Source organism: Dasypus novemcinctus, chromosome 6 (genome assembly GCF_030445035.2).
Source record: "Dasypus novemcinctus isolate mDasNov1 chromosome 6, mDasNov1.1.hap2, whole genome shotgun sequence".
In the NCBI taxonomy this organism is placed as follows: domain Eukaryota; kingdom Metazoa; phylum Chordata; class Mammalia; order Cingulata; family Dasypodidae; genus Dasypus; species Dasypus novemcinctus.
In genome coordinates, this window is record NC_080678.1 from 23,858,614 (window position 1) to 23,880,555 (window position 21,942).

Genomic DNA, 21,942 nt, shown 5'->3' on the forward strand with positions numbered 1-21,942 from the left:
CTCTCCCCATTTTCCCTCTTGTCCAACCCCCCTCCCCCCAGTTTATTCTCCATATAGCAGCTATGCCATCTTCTGAAAATGTAAGTCAGTTCCTGTCATTCCTCTGCTCAAAAACCTCCAAAGGCTTCCCATCCTACTCACAGTAAACTCCATTTGTCTCTGCCTACTCGTCATCTTAGAATCTCCTTGTCATTCTCCCCCTTGCTTGCTGGGCTCCAGCTACTCACTGGCTGTCTTGGTATTTCTATAACACACTGAGCCACCTACTGCCTCAGGGCCTTTGCACTTGCCCTCTGCCTGCCTTGCGTGCTCTTTCACCTGATATCCAGAAGACTTGTTCCTTACCTCACTCAGGTTTCTGCTCAAACTCTACTCTTCAAAGCAGCCTTGATGGACCTCCCTATCTAAAATAGCTGTCTTCCCTATTCCCCACCACTCCTTACTTTTTTCCTTTACATTTTACTTCCGCATGAAATTATATTATTTATTCATTCACTTTTGTATTATCATCACCTGGTTTATTAGAATGTAAGCTCCATAAGGGCAGGAACATTCTATTGCTCTCACTATAAACTGAGAACCTAGAATCATGCCTGGCTCAAGGAAGACAACCTATATTTATTGAATGAGAGAATGAATAATGTACTAGAATTAAGAAAAAGATTTCTATGTGTAGGCATGGTGCGAAGTTCAGAGTCATTTCACCCATGCCCACAACAACTCTAGGCCCCTGGCTTTGATGTCATCTCCGTTGTTACCAATAAAAGCACTGAGGGCCTGTTGTGCCCGCCTCTTCTCTAGGAAAGCATATCCCAACGTGTGGAGAAATGAGGTGGAGAGGGGGCTGCCAGTCACGGAGCCCCAAGCCCCTGGGGCCAGGTCTGTGACTCAGGCCAGTCAGATCCTTCCTTGGATTGTTCAACATCAAAACGGGAGAAATGAGTTTTTTCCCTCCAGGGTGGAGCTGGGAAGACGTGAGCAGGGGAGTTGCCAGCAGCCGTGGTTCCAGCTGCATGAGTGAGCCAGGGGAGGAGGCACCAGGCAGAGAGAACCACAGAACAAGTGAGCAGTGGAACAAAGGATCTTCATGGCACTCAAGTCCCTGGCTCCTGCCTACCCTGAGGGAACCCCTTCCTTACATGGGGGTAGTTTCATGAGTCCATGAATGTTCACTTTTGCCCAAATAGAGTTCAGTTGAGATTCAGACACCTGCAAACAAGTGTTCAGACAAACCAAAGGCAGTACAAGGCTTAGACTTCCAAAGACTTGGAGCTCACTGTGTGCGGGCACCAATAAGACAAAGAGAGGAGAAGACAAAGCCATGGAAGCGGGGAAGGACCAGGGCAGTTGTTCCAGCTCCCTCCCTTCCGGTGCTGGGAAGTCTTCCAAGGCTGTGTTGTGGCCTCCAGGCTAAGCGCTGGAGGGCTGACCCAGAAGGCTAAGCCTCTTACCTTGGAAAATGGACCCCCACGGCAAACAAAGTGATGCCCCTTTCCTTCAGCTGCTTGGCCAGCAGAGCGACGTGCCCCTGGGACTTGCCATCAGTGACCACGATGAGGATCTGGGGCACGGAGGCATTCCTGCCCCCAGGGAACCCTTCGTGCAGAAGGTATTTCAGAGCAGAGCCTGTCTCTGTGCTCCCTCCCCTGGGGGCACACAGCAGAAAAAGGAAAGAAGAGTCAGCCCCTCTCCTCCCAGCACTACTCAGACACCAACCTCCTTCCATCTTGTGGTTCCACCTTCCTCTAAGTCCTCAAAGACCTCTTTGTTCAGCCGAGAGGTGGGGGGAGAGCTGAGAGGATTGTGTTTAGGAAGGATTTATAAGCCAGGCCTAGGACAGTCTTCACTTTTATTGTTTTCTCTTTTAAGTGAGCTTTTAAAGGTCAATTCTCTTTGTGAATCTTTATTAAGTTAATAAATGTCAACAGTGCTGACAACTCCTGGAATTAAGACTCCTAGCCTACAGATTTATATCAGTGTCTGCATCGATTTAAGAAACATTTTTTTTTAGTCCAGTAGTACTTTTTTTTTTTTTTTTTAAGGTACCAGGGCCGGGGATTGAACCCATGACCTCATGTGTGGCAAGCCGGTGCTCAACCACTGGGCCACCTTGGCTCCCCTGAATCGATTTTTCCATTCGTTTTTTGTGTTTTTAGGAGGTACCAGGGATCGAACCCAGGACCTCCCATGTGGGAAACAGGAGCTCGACTGGTTGAGCCACATCCACTCCTTATTAGTAATTATTTTGGACCTACTATATGGAAGATAGTGAAAGGGAGATGAGGAAGTAGAATGATTCCACCCTTGAAGAGCTGCTTGTCTAACTGAAGAAATAGGAGCTCTAAGGGAGAAGGTATCAGAGAAAGCAGCAAGGATAAATAATAAAGGACACAAATAACCGCAGGTGTGAGGGGGGAGTTCTTTGTGGGGAGCAGCTGTCAGGGAACAGGCTTCAGAGGGAAAGAGGGTCTGAAAGGGGGCTGGAAGGACCCCGCTGCCACAGAAAGCAGCTGCTCTTTCAGTCAGAGGAAGGTGTGAGCAGGCAGACAGGGGAGCAAGCCCGAGCTGCGTTCAGGGGCCGGGGACAGAGCTGGGCGTGGCCATGGGACTATCAAAGAGGAGGAGGAGCACGACACGCTAACTCCTCTCACACGCTGTGACACGCTAACCCCTCTCACACGCTGTGACACGCTAACTCCTCTCACACGCTGTGACACGCTAACCCCTCTCACACGCTGTGACACGCTAACTCCTCTCACACGCTGTGACACGCTAACTCCTCCCATGCTGACACACTAACTCCTCTCACGCTATGACATGCTAACTCCTCTCACTCTATGACATGCTAACTCCTCTCACACGCTGTGACATGCTAACTCCTCTCACGCTATGACACGCTAACTCCTCTCATGCTATGACACGCTAACTCCTCTCATGCTCTGACACACTATGACACGCTAACTCCTCTCATGCTATGACATGCTAACTCCTCTCACGCTATGACACGCTAACTCCTCTCACTCTATGACACGCTAACTCCTCTCATGCTATGACACACTATGACACGCTAACTCCTCTCACATGCTGTGACACACTAACTCCTCTCACACGCTATGACACGCTAACTCCTCTCACGCTATGACACACTAACTCCTCTCACGCTATGACACACTAACTCCTCTCACATGCTATGACACGCTAACTCCTCTCATGCTATGACACACTATGACACGCTAACTCCTCTCACATGCTATGCCGGGCCACACCGCAGACCCCAGAGACAGCCTGGAGGATCCTGATCTCCCCGAATACCACTACCGTCACCAGTGTTTGGGTCCGCAAAGAGCCTTCCCCTGGGACTCCAGGCAAGGCTGCCTCCCTCCTCTAAAGGGTAATGTTGGTGTGGAGCGTCCACCATGTACCAGAACTCCACATGCACGTTACTGAATTTTGTCATTTCGACTGTGCATCGAGGTGCTGCGAGTATTCTCATTTCACAGCTGAGGAAACCCCTGCTCAGAGAATAGTAAAAACAATGGTCAATATTTATTGAGCCAGGCACTGTGCTGAGCACATCACAGAATTCTCACCACAGTCCTTGGAGACAGGGGAGTTCAGAGAAGGGGGTTAAACAAGGCCGCTGGGTTTGGAATGGTGCAGGCAGGGCTGGAAACCTGGCTCTCCACCGCCAGGGGCCAAACTCTTAAACACAATGTTACATGGCCAGTGGCAAATAGTTTTACTGGTACGCAGCCACACCCATTACTTTTAGCGTGTTGAGGCAGAGAACCCATGGTCAGCAAAGCCTAAAATATTCGCCACATGACCCTCTGTGGAAGGAGTTTGCACCCCTGTCTATACTGTTCTGTCCAAATGCTCACAAAACGCTTCTCCCACGAGCCAAGGTGCTCCAGCGGCCCTGGGCAGTGAGCCCAGCTCCTGGCCCAGGCCCTCCACTGGAGTGTCTCCCTTTCCATTAACCTGGGAGTCAGCCAGGCCTTGCTTTCTCTCCCTCCCAGCCTGCCTGCTCATTATTTCTCTTCTTGCAAGTTCAAAGTTTCAGTACCGAAAAGAAAAGTACTTGCTCTCCACAACTCTGGGTTCTCTTATTTCTCTTCGGCTCCCCTCGGAGTTAGCCTTTATTTTCCCTTTTCATTCATCTCCTTATCTTCTGGTGGGGCTGGGCCTCCCTCTTCACAGCCACCAGCTTGTAGTTAGAGAGCAATTAAATGTCAAGGACACAACAGCCTGGGCTGCCCAGCCCACAAACTGCTGAGCACCCCACCCTTTCCCCAACCTCCCCCACCCCTGCAGGGTCTGCTGGCTTCCACCCAAGGTCAGCTGAGATTCCAGGGGGCTTCTGTCCCCCAGGAAATAAGAAATCCTGCTACCTCCACTTGACTTCATTACCACAGGGCATCTAATCCTAATCTCAGTGTCCCCAGGGTCTGTGGCCCCGCATCTCACAAAGATTTTTCTAATTCCTCTCAAACAAGACTAAGCGAGACTGAAGCTGAAGATTCAGAGATTGGCTATTGCCTTGGGGGCATTATAATCGTCATGCAGGGACTTTTAAAAACCTAGACTCTAAAAATGTTGTTGTCAGTGTAAGAAAGCAAAGAACATGGGCTCCAGAGTCAGTGGGTTTCAGATATTAATCCTGGGAAGCGGATGTATCTCAGTGGTTGAGCGCCTGCTTCCCTTGTACGAGGTCCTGGGCTCAATCCCTGGTACCTCTTAAACAAAACAAAACAAAACAAACACTAAATCAACTGTTAATCCTGTGATGCATTCACTTGGTAAACTTGGAAAAGTCACTTAACCTGAGTCTCAGTTTCTTTCCCTGTTAAAGTGGGGAAAGTAAGAGTATTGTCTGAGGATTAGATGCTCTGTCTAGGGCCTCCTAGTACCTAATCAGCACTCAGTCCACAAATGGTAGTTACCGTAATTAACCAACTAGCAACCCACTCCAAGAAGTTTAATTTCTGAGTTAAGTCACAAGTTTTAGTGTACATAATAATCCACTGGGAGATTCTCAGAGCCATCCCCAGAGAACCCAAATTGGCAGGCATGCAATGGGGCTTGAGAATCTACACTTAAACCAGCATCCTACCTCCCCAGTAATTCAGACGCAGGTGGTCCATGGAACAGACTTTGAGGAAATAATTCATAAGAAAAATCATTACGGATACAAAGATGCTGATTACAATTTTTTTCTTAACGTAGAAAAAATCCTGGAACCAACCTAAGTTTTTCCTTTTAGGGGAATGATTAATACCTTGTGATATCTCGCTTCAACAGATTATTATATAATCATTAAAAAGGATCACCATGAAAAATAATATAACTTTATGCAAAGTTACATCACAAAATATTAAGTGGGAAGCGGCCTTGGCCCAGTGGTTAGGGCGTCCATCTACCACATGAGAGGTCTGCGGTTCAAATCCTAGACCTCCTTGCCCCATGTGGAGCTGGCCCATGCGCAGTGCTGATGCCCATAAGGAGTGCCGTCTACGCAGGGGTTTCCTGGCATAGGGGAGCCCCACGCACAAAGAGTGCGCCCCGTAAGGAGAGCCGACCAGCGCAAAAGAAAGTTCAGCCTGCCCAGGAATGGTGCCACACACACAGAGAGCTGACACAACAAAATGACGCAACAAAAAGAAACACAGATTCCCATGCCACTGACAACAACAGAAGCGGACAAAGAACACAGCAAATAGACACAGAGAACAGACAACTGGGATGGGGGGGAAGGGGAGAAAAATAAATAAATCTTTAAAAAAAAAACAAAAACAAATAATATTAAGTGAAAAAAGGATAAAATACTTTGCAATTATAACTATATAACTATTCTAAAAGCTAGACTTCAATGTTAATACACTTTGAAAGACTCAGAGAAGGCTATGAAAGGCTTTGTGCTAAGGTAAAGTGGTGAGTGCTATTTCTGTTATTTGAATACATAAAGCCCCGATAAAGCTGTAGATGGAATCCAAACAATCCATCACATAATACTCTGGGTTATATTACTGAGAGATTGTGGGATGATGGGCCCGGCCTGTGTAGCGGCCTGGCCAGGAGATCTGGGCAGTCAGGAGGCCATCACCAGTCATGTTTTATCTGATTTACATTATCATGAGGTACATTAGTCAATGGTTTTACTGTAATAATTTTTAAACTTCTTAGCGCAAAGTAGCCCTGTCAGGCAGTTTCTTAACCATCTCAAAACAGACTTTTGGGAAGACGGCCATAGTGTAAAAAGGCAAGTGCCCTGGTGTTTGGGTAGAGCTGTCATAATCTTCCAGCATTAAAAACTTGACTGCAGGAAAAGGATAAAGAGTCCCAAGGAGGCGGTCACTTCCACTCGGTCAACATTCCTCTGGTCTGATTAATAGCGTGTCATTTTTAGTGTCCTCAGCAACCCCAAAGCTGTGGCCAAAAATTAGTTACTGCCTCCTGCCCTTGTTTGTTGTCTCTTAGAGTTGTCCTAGGATACCTAAGTGCAAACCATAAGCATCCCCAAAAGAACAGCAGAGCTGTTCAGACACAGAAGAGCTTCTATCTCCACCCCAGTGTCCTCATTTGGCACACTCTTAATGGGTGTCTGGATTTCACATGTCATCAGTAATACTCTCAAGCCCTTAGGTATGGCTTTCAACACCGCTGAGAGATTCATCTCAAGCAATGATTCAGGGGGCAGGAGTGGGGGGTGGGGAGAGGTGGGAGGGGACAGCTGGGTGGGGCCTATTGCAAATGGCACCAGCTCAGGAAGCAGGACTAGCAGTGCGATCCTGTGGCCCTGACCAAGTCACCTGCTCCCTCTCAACCTCCGCATCCTTGTAAGGGACTGGAACCGATGCTAGATGACCACTAAAGCATTTTCTGCTCCAACTCTCAGAAATTTTCTTATTTTTTCACATAAGAACAGGTCAGAATAATTTGAGTCAAAGTTACCCAGTCTCTGACTTTGAATCCTAAATTTAAACCAATAGGCTACTTTTTCTTCTGCAAAAGTTAATGTGCCTGGGAGTGGCTGTGGTTCAAGCAGTTGAGTGCCTGCTTCCCATGTGGGAAGTCCTAGGTTTAGTACCTGGGGCCTCCTAAAAACAGAAACAAACAACAAGCAAACAAATGAGAAAACCAGCTCAGGGGTGCTGATGTGGCTCAGTGATTGAGCTCAAGCTTTCCACATACGAGGTCCTGGATTCAATCCCCGGCCCTTCAAACAAATAAAAAAAATTACTGTCCCTAAAATGGATACAAAGTTTTTTATGACAACTTTATTAAAATATAATTCATATGCTATAACATTCACAATTTTAAATTGTACAATGCAGCAGTTTTTAGTATATATGTTTATAATCAACAGTATCTAATTTTGGAACATTTTAATCCTCCAAAGCAAGTCTATGCCCATTAAGCAGTCACTGCCCCCATTCTCCCTTTCCTCCAGGTCCTATAAACCACCAATCTGCTTTCTATCTCCATGCCTTTGCCTATTCTGGGTATTTCATATAAGTGGGATCATAGAATATGTGGCCTTTTGTGTCTGACTTCCTTCACTTAGCCTGATGTTTTCAAGGTTCATCCATGTTATAACATGTATCAGTAACTTCATTTCTTTTTTACAGCTGAACGACATTCCATTGTATGGATATATCATATTTTGTTATCCATTCATCAGTTGATGGACATTTGGACTGGTTCCACTTTTGGCAATTATGAACAAGGCTACTACGAACAACTGTGTTCAAGTTTTTGCATGGAAAGATGGGAACTGTGGGGTCATATGGTAACTCTGTGTTTAACATTTGGAGGAACTGCCAGACTGTTTTCCAAAGTAACTATACCATCTTCCATTCCCAACAGCAGTATATGAGGTTTCAAATTTCTCTACACCCTCACCAACGCTTGTCATTGTCTTTTTTATTTTAGTCATCCTAATGAAAGTGAAGTGGTATCTCCTTGTGGTTTTTATTTGTATTTCCCTAATGGTTAATGATGTTGAAAATATTTTCATGTGCTTATTGGCCATTTGCAAATTGGCCATTTGTATACCTTCTTTGGAGAGATGTCTATTCACAAGGTTGATTTTGGGGATGATAGAAATGTTGTAAAATGAGATAACAGAGTTGCATAACTCTGTAAATGTCCTGGAAACATTGTCTTGTACACTTTAAGTGGTGAACTTTATGGTATGTAAATTATATCCCAGAGCTGTTGAAAAAACTTTGTGCATAACAGTCATGGTGGGGGGGGGGGAGGGCAGCTGATAAAAATGCAGATGGATTCCTGAGGATCCTAAGACCAGAGATTGATTCAGTAGGGCTGGGGGAGGGCGCCTGGGCATTTGCATTTTTAACTACTCCTCAGGCTATCCTGACCAGGGCCAGGATCTCTCTTTGGCAAGTACTGTTGAATGCGTCTGGGCCCAGACACAGCAGCGGGGCTGAAACTGCCCTCCGTGGAAGAGCACCACTTGGAGGCCCCAGGGGTCAGTCTCCCAGGGAAGAGAGGAAAGGCCAGTGTACACCAAGGTAGCCTTAAAAGCACATTGTGGGATGCAGATATGGCTCAACTGATAGAGCGTCCGCCTACCACACAGGAGGTCCAGGGTTTGAACCTAGGGCCTCCTCGCCCATGTGGTGAGCTGGCCCACGTGCAGTGCTGTCACACGCAAGGAGTGCCGTGCCACGCAGGGGTGTGTCCCCTGCATAGGGGAGCCCCACGCGCAAGGAGGGCGCCCTGCAAGGAGAGCCGCCTGGTGTGAAGAAAGCACAGCCCACCCAGGAGTGGCGCCACACACACACAGAGCTGATGCAGCAGGATGACGCAACAAAAAGAGACACAAATTCCTGGTGCCACCGAGAATGCAAGCAGACACAAAAGAACACACAGCAAATGGACACAAGAAAGCAAGTAATGGGGGGGGGGGGGAGGGAGGAAAGGGGAGAGAAATAAATAAATCTTAAAAAAATAAATAAATAAAGCATATTGCCGTGCTTCTCCCTTTTGCACTTCCTTGTATTTGACTTGCACTTCATTCATTCAGCACACCCATGGAGAGAGGTTTAGCCTGAGCTAAAGCCCTCAGGGCTCCGTGTGACCAGCCTGGGGCCTGCAGGGCCTCCAAAGCTCCCATTGTGCCCAGGGTGGGGACCTGGGCTTGCTGAGAGCACTGGGGGACCTACAGAGGCCTGGGACTGAAGCAAGGGCCAGCGCTCAGGACTTTGCAATTGGAAGCATCAGGAGTAAATGGCTGACACCATGAACTTCAGCGGGCACTGGGCTAAGGGGCAGCAGAGACCAGGGACGATCCAGGGATCAGAGCAGCAATCGGCAAGTTAAAGTCATTCTTATTCTTCTGTGAGGGCTCATGAAAGCAGTGGATCAGTTGTGTGTGTGTACACATAACACATATAGATAGGTGTACAATACACAAAACACCTATGCATGTAAGCATGGACACTGTATACACATATAGACGTACATATAATCTCTGTCCACACAGCAGCGGTCTTGTCATGTGAGTCAAGTGATGACTCTACTACATACATATACTTAATCGGGTGTCTAAGCTCATAAATGGTGATTCAGATTTTTGAAAGTACTCTCAATTACAGAGAAGCACTAATAACAGAGAAGCCTCCAGATCACAGACGGGAAGCTCACAGACACAGGGGGAGTTGCCGAAGCTGCAGGGGTCCCCAGGGGCAGAGCTGGGGCTGGAACGTGTGTTCTTCTCACCACCCCGAGCTCTTCACCAGTTTCCCCCTCAATGGCCTTTCTCCCAGGTAACTGACACCTGCACAGAGCAGCAGTAAACACTCTTCTCCTGTTGTGCTGAAGCCTCCTCCTGCAGGGAACCTCACTAGGCAATAGGAAGGGGCATCCTTGAAAAGGGGAGTCCTCCTCAGCCCCGCGTGCACAGCGGGACGGTAACGCCTCCCACCTCTTGGCTCCGCCTTCAGCAGAACAAGCAGAGGTTCCCAGGCAGGGACACAGCCTTCGAGGACGCCACTGCAAGCTCAGCTGGCTGCGTCCTACCCGTGGCACGGCACGTCTCATCATACTTACTTGAAAACCAGCCTCTTGATTTTCGCCTTCACTTCCTGACAGGTTGAAAATGAATCCAAGGGGAATTCCAGATAAGGAACAGAACTGAACTGCAAGGCTCCCACTCTGACCTGCAATAGGAGACAGGGGGCCCAGGGGTCAGCGACCAGAGACAAGTAATAAACATTCCTAAGAGGAACAAAGGGTCAAGAAAGGTTAGCAGCCCTGCCTCCTGCCTACTCAACAAACACCAGTGCCAGAGCCTTCTCCAATCTCCCTCAAAGAAGGTTCCAAAGACCAGGAGGAGAATCTGGAAGGAAACAGTTGAGCCTGCTGTGCTCTGCACAGATTACCCCCAATTCAATCTTCTCGACCCACATCACCCCAAAGGCTGCTAAGCATTTGGGCAGCTCTCCCCGCTGGGCTGAGAGCCCCTGGAGGGCAGGCTCAGGGCTCCCGATTATCACCTGGGCAAATGCGCACATTATATGAATACCTACATAACTTTTGGAGAAACTAAAGTATAGAGAAGATACTGATCTCGCCTGAGGCCACGAAGCAAGTAAGAAAGGGAGCCAGGCCGTCAGCCCATAGCCCAGGGGACAGGACGCCTCCTGAGCGGGTAGCACAGCCCTCAGCTAAATGCTGGCTGGCCCCACGGAGGGAGGGTGCCGTGGAGGCGGGCCTCGGCCGCCCTCGGGCAGCTCCTTAGCTAGGTGCTCAGCCTCTCCAAGTCTGCTCCTGCCAACCTCGGGAAGAAGCAGGTTTCCAAACCAGAGTGAGACTGGGGGACAATCAACACCCTAAACTGAGACAAGCATTCCTGGAGCTAAAGTATCTGTGAAGTCGAGGGCACAAGAGCCACTGAGGATTCCACACGGATTTTGGCATCCTCCTGAGAAGGAGGCAGTGATGAAAACACCCTAAATCTTGCAAAGCTGGAGAAGGGAAATGGAATAGTCATTCTCTGGACCCTTGAGACATTGGTGTGACTTGAGCAGAGGTGGCTATAAACATTTAGGCTCCTCTCAGGGCCCAGCATGGCACCTCATCACTGGCTCTCGAAAACCCCCAGAGAAAAGACATTCTCAGTTATTATTCTCAGAATTAGACCCCAGTTCTGTTCAAGATTTCAAATGAGCCAAAAGATTCATATTTAAGCAATGATGCTTTCTCCGGCCCACTCCTGGACTTCCCTTCACTGCTGATCCCTTAAAAGGCCTGGTGCTTAGAAGATGATCAAAGAACTCAGCTCCACCAGGCTGGCTGCAGCGCCTCGCAGGGAGCCCAGCCCTGGCGACTGAGCTTCCAGAGGAAGGACGTTTGTAAGAGGAACCATTGGGTGTGTTATACAGGAAGAAATTTTAAATCTCAGGTGGGCATGTGGAGGAGATAGACACTGGAAGACAGATAAGTAGACAAACTCAGAGAAGGAACATTTTTGAGATCTCCCTTGAATTTAGGATGTGATAAAGGGGGACAGCTCAAACCAGCAGGGAAAATCCGGTCTCGTCAGTAAATAACACTGGGATAACTGGAGAGCCAGCCATAAAATATAAACTGCAAATAGATTCAAGATTTAAACGTGAAAATTAAAGTCTTGGGAGAATTCCTCTATAACTTTGAAGTAGAAAAGACCTTACCATGACTTAACCTTCAGAAGCCATAAGAGAAAAGATTGATAAATCTGACTTTTTAAAATGAGACAACTTCTACATGGCAAAATATACCATAATGCAATCAGATAACTAAAACTAAAGGAAAAAATATTTGCAACTCTTGTTAGAGACAAAGGGCTAGTTTCCCCAATATATAAAAAGTTCCCAGGAATCGATATGTCAGAGACCAAGAAACTAGCAGAAAATGGGTAAAGGATATAAAGAGAGTTCACAAAACAGGAAATACAAATGGCTCAAACATAAGGAAAGACGCTTGACCTCCCCCCACTGAGATAACACTTTCCTATGCCAGCTTGGCAAAAAGCCAAGCCCAATATTTATAGGGAAATTAATGATCTCAAACAAGGCCAGTAGGAACAACAATTACGGCAGCCTCCACGGCAGACAATTTGTCAACATTTATTGAAAATTACAGAGACATACAGGACTACTGGGAATTTATCCTACAGATATATTTTCATGCAAATAAAATGACAAATATGCACAGTACTCATCACCATGTATTTGTAATAGTAAATGTCCATCAATAGAGGACTGGTTAATTAAACCTTGGTAAATCCTTGCAATAGCATATTAACCAGCGATAAAAAAATATATACATATGAATTGATATGAGAAATATATTCAAAATAAAGTAAGTGGGGAGAAAAAGACAAGAGATAGAACAGTCTATATAGTAGGCTACCCATTCGTGTATAAATGGGGAAAATAAGACTATATATTTGTATTTGCTTGTTTTTACATGAAGTGATTCTAGAAGGATACCCAAAAAAGTTAGTAGGGGATGGGCAAATGGCCAATATGTGGGTGGGAGGAAGATTTTTCACTTCATACCTTTTTACTGAACCATGTGCATGAATTAGATAAAAAAAACAAACAAAACTCCCTTGAGACCAACAGCTGGATGTATTTATTTGGGTTAAGAGGAAGGATACAACTTCAAAACAAAACAAGAAGGAAACAGTTTAAGTCAGCGGTTAAACCACACATTTAATTGGTGCTTTGGGAACAAAATAGTTGCCTTTTATCTGCTTCAGTTTACTGTATGCTCAGAAGCAAGCTGGCCCAGGTTTCCCACCCCACTGTAAACACTCTGCCATAATCATTTATATTTTAGTCAGGAAGTTAACGCCTCAGTTTCTGAGAGAAAGACTTCAAACACCATTAAATCCACCACAACAAGAAAGCACTGAAAAAAAAACCTTAGCTTATAGCTATGTGAAAATTTCATCCTGAAAACTAAAGTTATAGAAAGTAAAGGAAGGTATACGTAAAAGGAGATGAGATGACGCAAAAATGCAGCCTCAAAAACATGAAACCTGAAGCCACAAATCAGACTGAATCATCTTTGACTGCCATAAAGCAAAACCCTTCTACAGCATTCCAGCATGTCCATTTGAGCATCCGGGACATCACGGGGGGCACTCACTCACTCACCCAACTGCTTTTCTCATCAACTCTTGCTGTGAAGAAGTTTCTCAGGTTAAGCCCAAATCTACCTCCTTGAATAATAAAAACAGGTTCTGCTCTCTTAATAAAGCAGAGCTGTTCTGCACCCTCCTTCACCTCTTTTCCCTCATATGAGTTAAGTTTCTAGGCTCCCCGTTTTGGGCACTGTCCAGTTTCCCCACATCTCACTGAAAAATCAGCCCCCAGAGCTCAATGTCACATTTTAGATGTGGTCTAGTGACATCAAGATGAGATGCTCTGCACTGTGAGGAGCTGCGGGTCGGGCAGCTGCTCAACGCGGTTTTCCAACTGCATGCACCCTCTCTCCAAGGCTGCTGCCCTCCGTCAGTCCTCCCGCCTCTTGGCCCCCTAGTGCCATCCTGCCTGCTGTCCCCTGCTAGGCGACAGCAGGGTGTGAATTCTGCGTGTCTTCACTTCGTCCTGACAAATCGGCATAATGGACAAATGGCCCGAGAGTCAAGCACCCAGTTCTTCCACACTTAGCTCTGTCTTGGGCTTGTTGTGTGACCCTGGGTAGCGACTTAATCTCTGTGAGCCCCAGTTTCCTCCTCTGTAAAGCACTCACTAACAGTCCATAGTTCTTCCCTCCCAACTTGTGATCCTCAGCATCTCCAGGCCACCCATTTCAGGACACACTACACCAATGCCAAGGCCAACAGTGTGCGATCTTTACGCTGCTTCCTCCATGAACGACCAGTGGAACTACAGAGGGCATCACTTCATTTTAGGAGATCCAGAACCCATGGCCCTGGCCCTTTCAGGGTCTGTGCTGAGTGGGCATCACTGTGGGAACATCTAGGCTGCTCTCACCTAGACTGAGTGATGCCTTGGATGACGGTACAAGGTGGCCTGAGCGCCGGGGTAACATGCTCACTCTCCCACAATGACAAGCAATGCTAGGGAAAATTGGGCCCTAATTAAGAACCCTCTTTTGCGCCTAAATCCAAGCACTTTTACTAAGATTAACCTAGGGATGTCATCCCCCAAAACCACTTCCTTCCTCAACCTGTATGCAACTAATCTCTAATTCAAGTAATTATGGCTTTCTGGACCAAAATGTCCCTTTTTAAATTTTTTGTTTAGTTTTTCAGTAGATAATAACTCATATGGCTAAAAATCCAGAAAGTACAAAAAAGTCTACACTAGTAAGTCTTTCTTTCTCTGTACTTGGGCTCATCTAGCCAGTTCCTGGCCTTCCGTTCAATGGGAAACTCCTGCCCTTAGCTTCTTAGAAATTCAGAGTTCCTTTATGCATACATAAGCCAATACAAATATAGATTCTTATTATCCCTTTATTTTTTTACCTAAAAAGTAACATATTATGCATACCATTTGCACTTTACTTTTCACACTTAATTTGTTTCAGTGCCTTTCTATGTCAGCACCTAGAAAGCTTCATTCACCTTCTGCAGCTGCTCGATGTCCTGTTACATGGATGTACCATAAAGTACTTAATCTGTCCCCTGTGAATGGACATTCAAATTGTCTGAAATCTTTTGCTATTTACAAAACCACAATAAATAATCTTGTAAGTGTATTATTTGCTTCTGTGGGAGTTTCTGTAGAATAAATTCCTAGAAGTGAGATTGCCAAGTCAAAGGGCTCAACCCTTTGTAACTTTGATGGATATTGTCAGAATCCCTCCCCACAACCCACCAGAGGTTGTACCGCCTACACTCCCACAAGTAGTATGTGGGAACTGCAGTGCTCTAAAATTTGCCAAAGTTTGAATTTTCACTGATCCCATAAGTACAAAATGGTACATCAGTCAGAGTGAGGTTGGGCATCTTTTCATATGTCTAAAGGCCTTCTGCGTTTTGTTTTCTGGACTGTGTGTCCATTCATTGCCCACTTTTTGGGGGGTTGGTCGAAAACGCTCCTTTTAGAAAGAAAGAGCCAGAGCGTCCACATTCTGATGCTGTTTAAGAGCTGCTTTCTGGGCTGGGGACAGCCAGAAGAATGAGAAATGAAGATGCTGCTAGATTCGTGCAGGCAGGAGTAGCTCCTTTCAAGTGGACAGAGAACCAGGCAGGAGTTGTTCTTCATATTAAAACTCTAGCTCTGAGGGAGGTACAGATTTTTTCCAGTCAGCATGCTTTCCCTTTCCTACTTTTCTGTACACACAATCCCTCTTATTAATGGGCAACAAAATCCCTGTTTACCCTGTACCCCAAAAATGTCGATGAGGACTTGATGCAAGTCTAGCACAGAATTGCTTCCTGCACACTGCTGTGATTGGTCAAGGGATTACCATGTGACCAAAGCCTGCCCAGCCGGAGCCCTCCCTGGGACTTTTGCCAGATGGATGGGGAAAGAGGTACACTTTCTTTTTGACTAGGGTCACAAGCTTAAAGGACAATGCAGGGCAATTTTGCTATATAAGGAAAACCTGCCTTGGAATGGGCCAGCACAGGACAGCAAAATTGAGAGATGGAGAATAAGAGAAGGAGGCTTGATAACTCACTTGAGCCCTGGGAACCCACCCTGCCTGGAACCAGCATTCACACCTTTTGGTCTCCCCAAGTCCACAAGCCAGTAAATGTCCTCTTCTGCTTAAGGCTGGATTTCTGTTACTTGCAACCCAAGACACCCTAATACAAAGACCAACAAGACTTGCACTCACCGTCTCGGGTTTGATGTCCAAAGTGTCACAGACTGTGATGGCAAAGTGCTTGGACCTTTCAAAGCTCCCTTTGCCCACGCTGTATGAGCCATCCAGCAGAAACAGGACGTCCATTGCAGCTGAGCACCGCATCACTAGGAGGGGGTGGGACAGACAGGTGACTACCAGCTTGCCCGCAGTCTAGCTGCAAGTTGAGTCTCACTCATAAAACAAAGTAAGAAGAGAAACGACCTGGCGGGGGTTGAGACACTCCTCCTCTTAGCTCAATGGGGAGAACGCCATCACAGAAGGCCCTGGTCCAAGCCAGCCCTCCTCTGAGGCAGAAGCACACACCCACCATGGGCAGAATGTAAAAAAGACTCCAGAACCACTGGCTGAGCCCCATGTGGGGTTTGGGTCTACTGGGCTAGTGACGGATGCCAAAAAGCCTTAGTAGGGCACCCAGTCAGGCAGAGTTAAAGGAGCAGTAACAGCCAGCCCTGATGGCACATTTACCAGGCCCTGCTCCCAACAGTTTATACATATTACTTTATTTAATTCTCACAGCCACCCTGGGAGATAGGGTACTATATGTATTCTCCCTCAGGCACATGGCAATTTAAGCAACATTCCCAAAGCCAAAGTACCAGTGAGTGGTAGACCCGGGGATCAAAAATTTAATTTAGGATTAAATAAATGCACCTAGACAGGATTCTTTAAAGTAATGCTTCCATAATTTGTAGAGTTTTTCTAATTTAAAAAAAAAAAAAAGGGGAAGAAGAGATGTGACATGGGGGCATTTTCGGGACTTGGAGTTCTCCTAAATGATATTACAGGGACAGATGCTGGATATTATATATCCTGCCATAACCCACTGAATGGACTGGGGTAGAGTGTAAACTACAATGTAAACTATTATCCATGTGGTGCAACAGTGCTCCAAAATTTATTCAGCAAATGCAATGAACATGCCACAATGAAAAAAAATAAAGCCAGAAGAGTGGTTACATATGAAGAGAACAAAATTGGTACAATTAAAATTTCTAGTAATTTTTTTTTAAATGCTAATGATAGGAAAACAAGGAATATACAGAAATTCTCTATTTTCTGCAAGAATTTTTCAGTAAACCAACTGCTCTAATAATAACATGAATATAATGAAAACTAATACTAAAATCATGGTGAAATTTGTTTCAAGGGAAAAATAAATTTTAGAAAAATTATCTCCTACATTTGAGCTTGAGAACTTCCCAAAACTTAGAGATCTAAGAGAGGATCGATGATATGAATAAATGCGGTTTATCTTAGAATTGCAAATCATTCTGTGAACAAATATTTTCCAGGTGAACACTACTTGATGTTTGCAAATTTAATAAAATAAAAACCTATTCCAAAAAAACCTAAAAAACAAAAAAGCAGACTGTCTGGCTTCCAGGTCTGGCCCCCAACACCTCACCATGAGAATACAAGAAGGGGAGTCAGAGGAGGCACCCCTAGAAGACAGCATTGGCCTGAGTATGGGCGGCGGGCAGGGTTGTCACTGAGAGGGCGTCCTGGCTGAGGACAGGGCATGCAGGGTCCCTGGGAGCAGAGGGGGCCGGGGTGCCACCATGGGAGGGAACGCCCATTAGGGCTGAACATGGCGGAGGACGAGACTGGTAGTGGATGGCCGTGAAACAGAAGACCTCAAAGCGCAGGCCAAGAAACGTGGCCACGGGACTTCCTGAGGGTTTTTATGCAGGACAGCGACTTGCTCAGGCCCCTGAATAGGAAAACGACTCTGGCCACAGAGCAAAGGGGAGATGCACGTGCGGCGGAAAGTGCCTGGGGTCACATGGTTTTCCGTGGAGGGTGTCTGGAGGTGAAGTCAAACACGGGCTTACTTTTGCTGGCAGCTGAAATCTTCCCGATGGTCTCCCTGTTTACATGGACTTCCTGAAGAGGAAGGGATGGGGGTGCTAGGAGAGAAAACACCAGAAGCAGTTACAACCAAGCAGAGTGAACATGATGAACAGGTAACAGGTGAGAAAACAGGAACGTGGAGGAGCTTAGAATGTGTATCTCAAAAATTACGAGGCGGATAGCATAAAGTAACCCCCCAACTACCCCACTTCTACCGGGTATCTTTGTATTTAAATGTGGATATTTTGAAGAGCGAAATTTAAAATGCATACAGAATGGTGAAGATGTGGAGAACCTGGAACCCTCATGCATTGCTGATGGGAATGTAAAATGGTGCAGCCACTGTGGAAAGCAGTTTGGTGGTTTCTCAAAAGGTTAAACACAGAACGACTTATATTACCCAGCAATCCTTCCTAAGACTCCAAAAGAAACTTGTACAACAGGGTTCACAGCAGCACTACTCACAACAGCCAGAAGGTGCAGACAACCCAACGTCCATCAAGAGATGGACGGATAAACAAAGTGGGCCCATCCAAGCAATGGAATACTAATGGCCATGAAAAGAATAGAGGTCTGATACATGCTACAACACAGATGAACCTTGAAAACATGCTAAGTGAAAGCCAGACAGAAAAGGACAAAAATTATATGATTCCACTTATACCAGATACCTAGAATAAATAAATTCATAGAGACAGAAAGGAGATTCAAGGTTACCAGTGGCTGAGAGGGAGAACAGGGAGTCACTGCTTAATGGGCACATGGTTTCTGTTTGAGGTAATGAAAAAGTTCTGGTAATAGAGGGTGGTGACAGCATGAGATTGTGTATATAATTAATGCCACTGAATTGCGTACTTAAAAATGGTTAAAAAGGGAAATTTCATGGTATACATACCTTAGCACAATAAAAATTGTTAAGAAGAACACACACAGAGGCTACAGAGAAGCTGCGATTCTGACTAGACTCTCACCCTGGCTAAGCATACTAACCGGGCACTCCTCTGAGGTGTCACTCTCTGCACAACCTCTAGGTCTACCTTTGCAAGTCTCCCTCTGGCAAAATATCTCACTGCCCTAAAAAGTAATCTTGGGCGAAAGGGTTTAGCTCAGAGGTTGAACACCTGCTTCATATACATGAGGCCCTGGGTTCAATCCCCAGTACCTCCCTAAAAAAAAAAAGTAACCTTAGATGTGAACAAACAATGCATACACGAAATAAGAGACCTCATTAAAAAAGCATGAAGGAGGGAAGCGGACTTGGCCCAGTGGTTAGGGCGTCCGTCTACCACATGGGAGGTCCGCAGTTCAAACCCCAGGCCTCCTTGACCCGTGTGGAGTTGGCCCATTCGCAGTGCTGATGCGCGCAAGGAGAGCCGTGCCACGCAGGGATGTCCCTGTGTAGGGGAGCCCCATGCGCAAGGAGTGCACCCATAAGGAGAGCCGCCCAGCACAAAATAAAGTGCAGCCTGCCCAGGAATGGCACTGCACACACAGAGAGCTGACACAGCAAGATGACGCAACAGAAAGAAACACAGATTCCCGAGCTGCTGACGACAACAGAAGCAGACAAAGAACACGCAGCAAACAGACACAGAGAACAGACAACCAGGGCGGGGGGTGGGGGGGAGGGGAGAAGGGGAGAGAAATAAAATCTTAAAAAAAAAAAATAAAGCGTGAAGGAAAATGTTCAAATAAGTGACAATATGTTTTAACTCAAACAATGAGATACCATTTTAAATTTTAATATGAAATTAAATTTATATTGATTGAAAAAATATAAAATTAAATTTGTATTGATTGAAAGATGAAATGAGAACATTTTCCCCCAGTGGTGGCACTGTAAATTGTTGCAACCCTTTTGGAAAACAGTTTGGTCAAATGAATTAAGACTCATAAGAATTCTTCACATCCTACACCTGTGGTATCACACCTGGGAATTCATCCTAAGGGAAAATAGTTTTAGAGAAGGAAAAAGTACACATCAAGACACTTCCTCCGATGTTATTTATGACAGAGGAGTGCTGGAAAAAATGAATTTCCAAAGAGATGGCGTATGGACCAATGAATTTTTATATTCACTCAATGCAATTAATATTGACAAGGGCTAAAACGTGGTGGGTAGGAATTCATGGGAAAATTTTTCTTCCCTTTTGATACCCAGTAAAATTGCAATAAGGGTACATGAGGAATCAGTAACAATAAATCCAACTTTCAGGCCAGGGGTAACATGCTGAGGAAGCCACAGAACTTCAGCAAAACTAAATGATTTAGAACGAGCCAACCATGACACAAGTCCTAACGCCCCTAAGGTGTCACCTGGAGGGTGAGCTTTGGAAAGGCACCGTCCCATCTGAAAGTGCACATGAGAGATTCCAGCGGCAGAAGAAACTCAAGCGATGCCTTCTAAATGCCTATGTCCCATGGGGGAGTATAGAGGAAGCAAAGCTGGGGTGAGCAGAGCCCTGGAGTCGGAAAAGCCAGGGGAAGGGGGCGAACAGGACATGAGTGTGATGGACCTCCCGGAAAGAAGTCAAGGTGAGGGGACCGGGAGGAAGGCAGGTCTCACAGCCACAGCCCCGGGAGGGTGGGCATGTGGGGTTTGCAACTGAGGGAGGTGGAGGGGCCGACACCAAATGCCGCGTAAGTCTGGGCGATGCCTCTGGCTTGCAGCACCCCCTGGAGTTTGCTCCTGGTCAGCTGTTCACTGGGGGCCCCCTGGGCTGCTCCCACCCTGCCTTGCAGCTCTTTCAGGGTGCCCCTCCCTTGGCTACTCCCCAGGGCAAACCAGTTTCGAGCTCTCTCATCACCCTTTGAGCAGGCCGTCTCTGCTCTCCTGACATGCCCTCCCCTTACTCTCTCCGTGGAGGAGCTGGCTCTAAGTCAGCGTGCTGAGCCACCAGCCAGCTCCACAGCCCCACCCCAAGCCGATGACAGCACCGCCCTGTGAGAGCACCCCAGGACTCCGCACAGCTAGCCCGGGGCACAGAAAGCTGACTGACGTGTGACAACTCTAAACTGTCAGGACTAAAGCTCCCAGGTGACGCTAATGAGCAGCCAGGGTGGAGATTCACTCCTCTAGTAAAGCCTTTCACTTTACAGACTGAGGGTTAGCAGAGAGGTCATTTCTGTTCATTCCCCACCGCACCACCCAGAGCTGCGGCGGGGCCAGGCCAGGAGTGAGGAGACCTGGGTTTTAATCTAAGCTTTGCGTTGCACAGCCTCTCTGGTCCTCCCCATCTGTAAACCCCAGCGATGTGAACGTGCTCCGTAGACTGGACAGAGCCACGGAAGGCAAGGCTGCATGACGAGCTGGAGCAGAAGCTGGCTGTGCCTGGAGCTCCAGTGACCTCCTTTAGGACCTGTCCCCAGACACATCTCGCCACCACCCCCACCCTTGGCCACCAACCTCCTGTTTACACCATCCGGCCTGCAAGGCTTGGCTTGAGTTGCACTGGGGAGGGCGGCAGGCAGGCTGAGCAGGCCGGCTGGAGCACCCAGCCCCTTCTCCCAGCCTGCCTCAACTTGCCCTGGCTCCGGGGAACCGGCAGGCGGTGACAACCGCCAACTCGGCAGACAGAGCACACCGACGCACCAAAATGCAGACCACAGAGGCAGAGGGAACCTCAGAGCCCTGGTTTTACAGAAGGGGACCCTGAGCCAGACTCGGACAGCTTGGTCACCCAGCGCAGGTGTTCGTACTTGTAGGGCAACACCCAGCAGGCCACTCAGATTCTTTTTCCTACCATCTCATACTCCTCCCCTATCATGTCATATTTTCCTACCATCTCACACTAAAACTTGAGAGGGGCAAAGTGAGAAGTAAAAAGAAAGCTGATTTGCTCCATTAGTCAATCATTAATTTCCATTTCTTGAACACGAAGCAGGTGCCGAGATTATACAGGAATGAATAAACAGTGTACAGTCTCCTTCCTCATGGAGCTTATGTTCAAGGGGGAAATGGGCATTACGTTTTAAAAATTCCCATAAAAGCAAAGTCCTATCTGTATTAAGTGCTCCAAGCAGAGATAGCCAGGGTCCTGGGAGGGCGTAATAGGAGATGTGGCCTGATCTGGGGGTCCTACAGTAACTGTGCTTGGTGCTGAAGGACCAGCAGTCTAGCAGGGTGGGGGTGTCAAGGAGAAGGGGTGTTCCAGGCAGAACGACCAACATCATTCAGAACCCCGGTGGTGGGAGGGAGCAAGGGTGCCAGGCAGGCCTGAAGAGAGTGGGGGTGCT

At 46.9% G+C, this 21,942-nt stretch overlaps 1 protein-coding gene across 3 annotated transcripts in view; it reads right to left on the reverse strand.

The window, feature by feature from the left end:
* VWA2 (von Willebrand factor A domain containing 2) overlaps positions 1–21,942 on the reverse strand; it is a 54,841-nt gene that overhangs the window by 20,491 nt on the left and 12,408 nt on the right. For all 3 annotated transcript variants that reach the window (XM_004459887.5, XM_012525689.4, XM_004459886.4), the window contains exons 3-6: positions 17,688–17,762; positions 15,826–15,959; positions 10,075–10,184; positions 1,452–1,646 (exon numbers count right to left, since the gene is read on the reverse strand). In XM_004459887.5, coding sequence (XP_004459944.2) covers positions 1,452–1,646; positions 10,075–10,184; positions 15,826–15,959; positions 17,688–17,762 — 514 coding nt within the window. The remainder of the gene's footprint in view (positions 1–1,451; positions 1,647–10,074; positions 10,185–15,825; positions 15,960–17,687; positions 17,763–21,942) is intronic.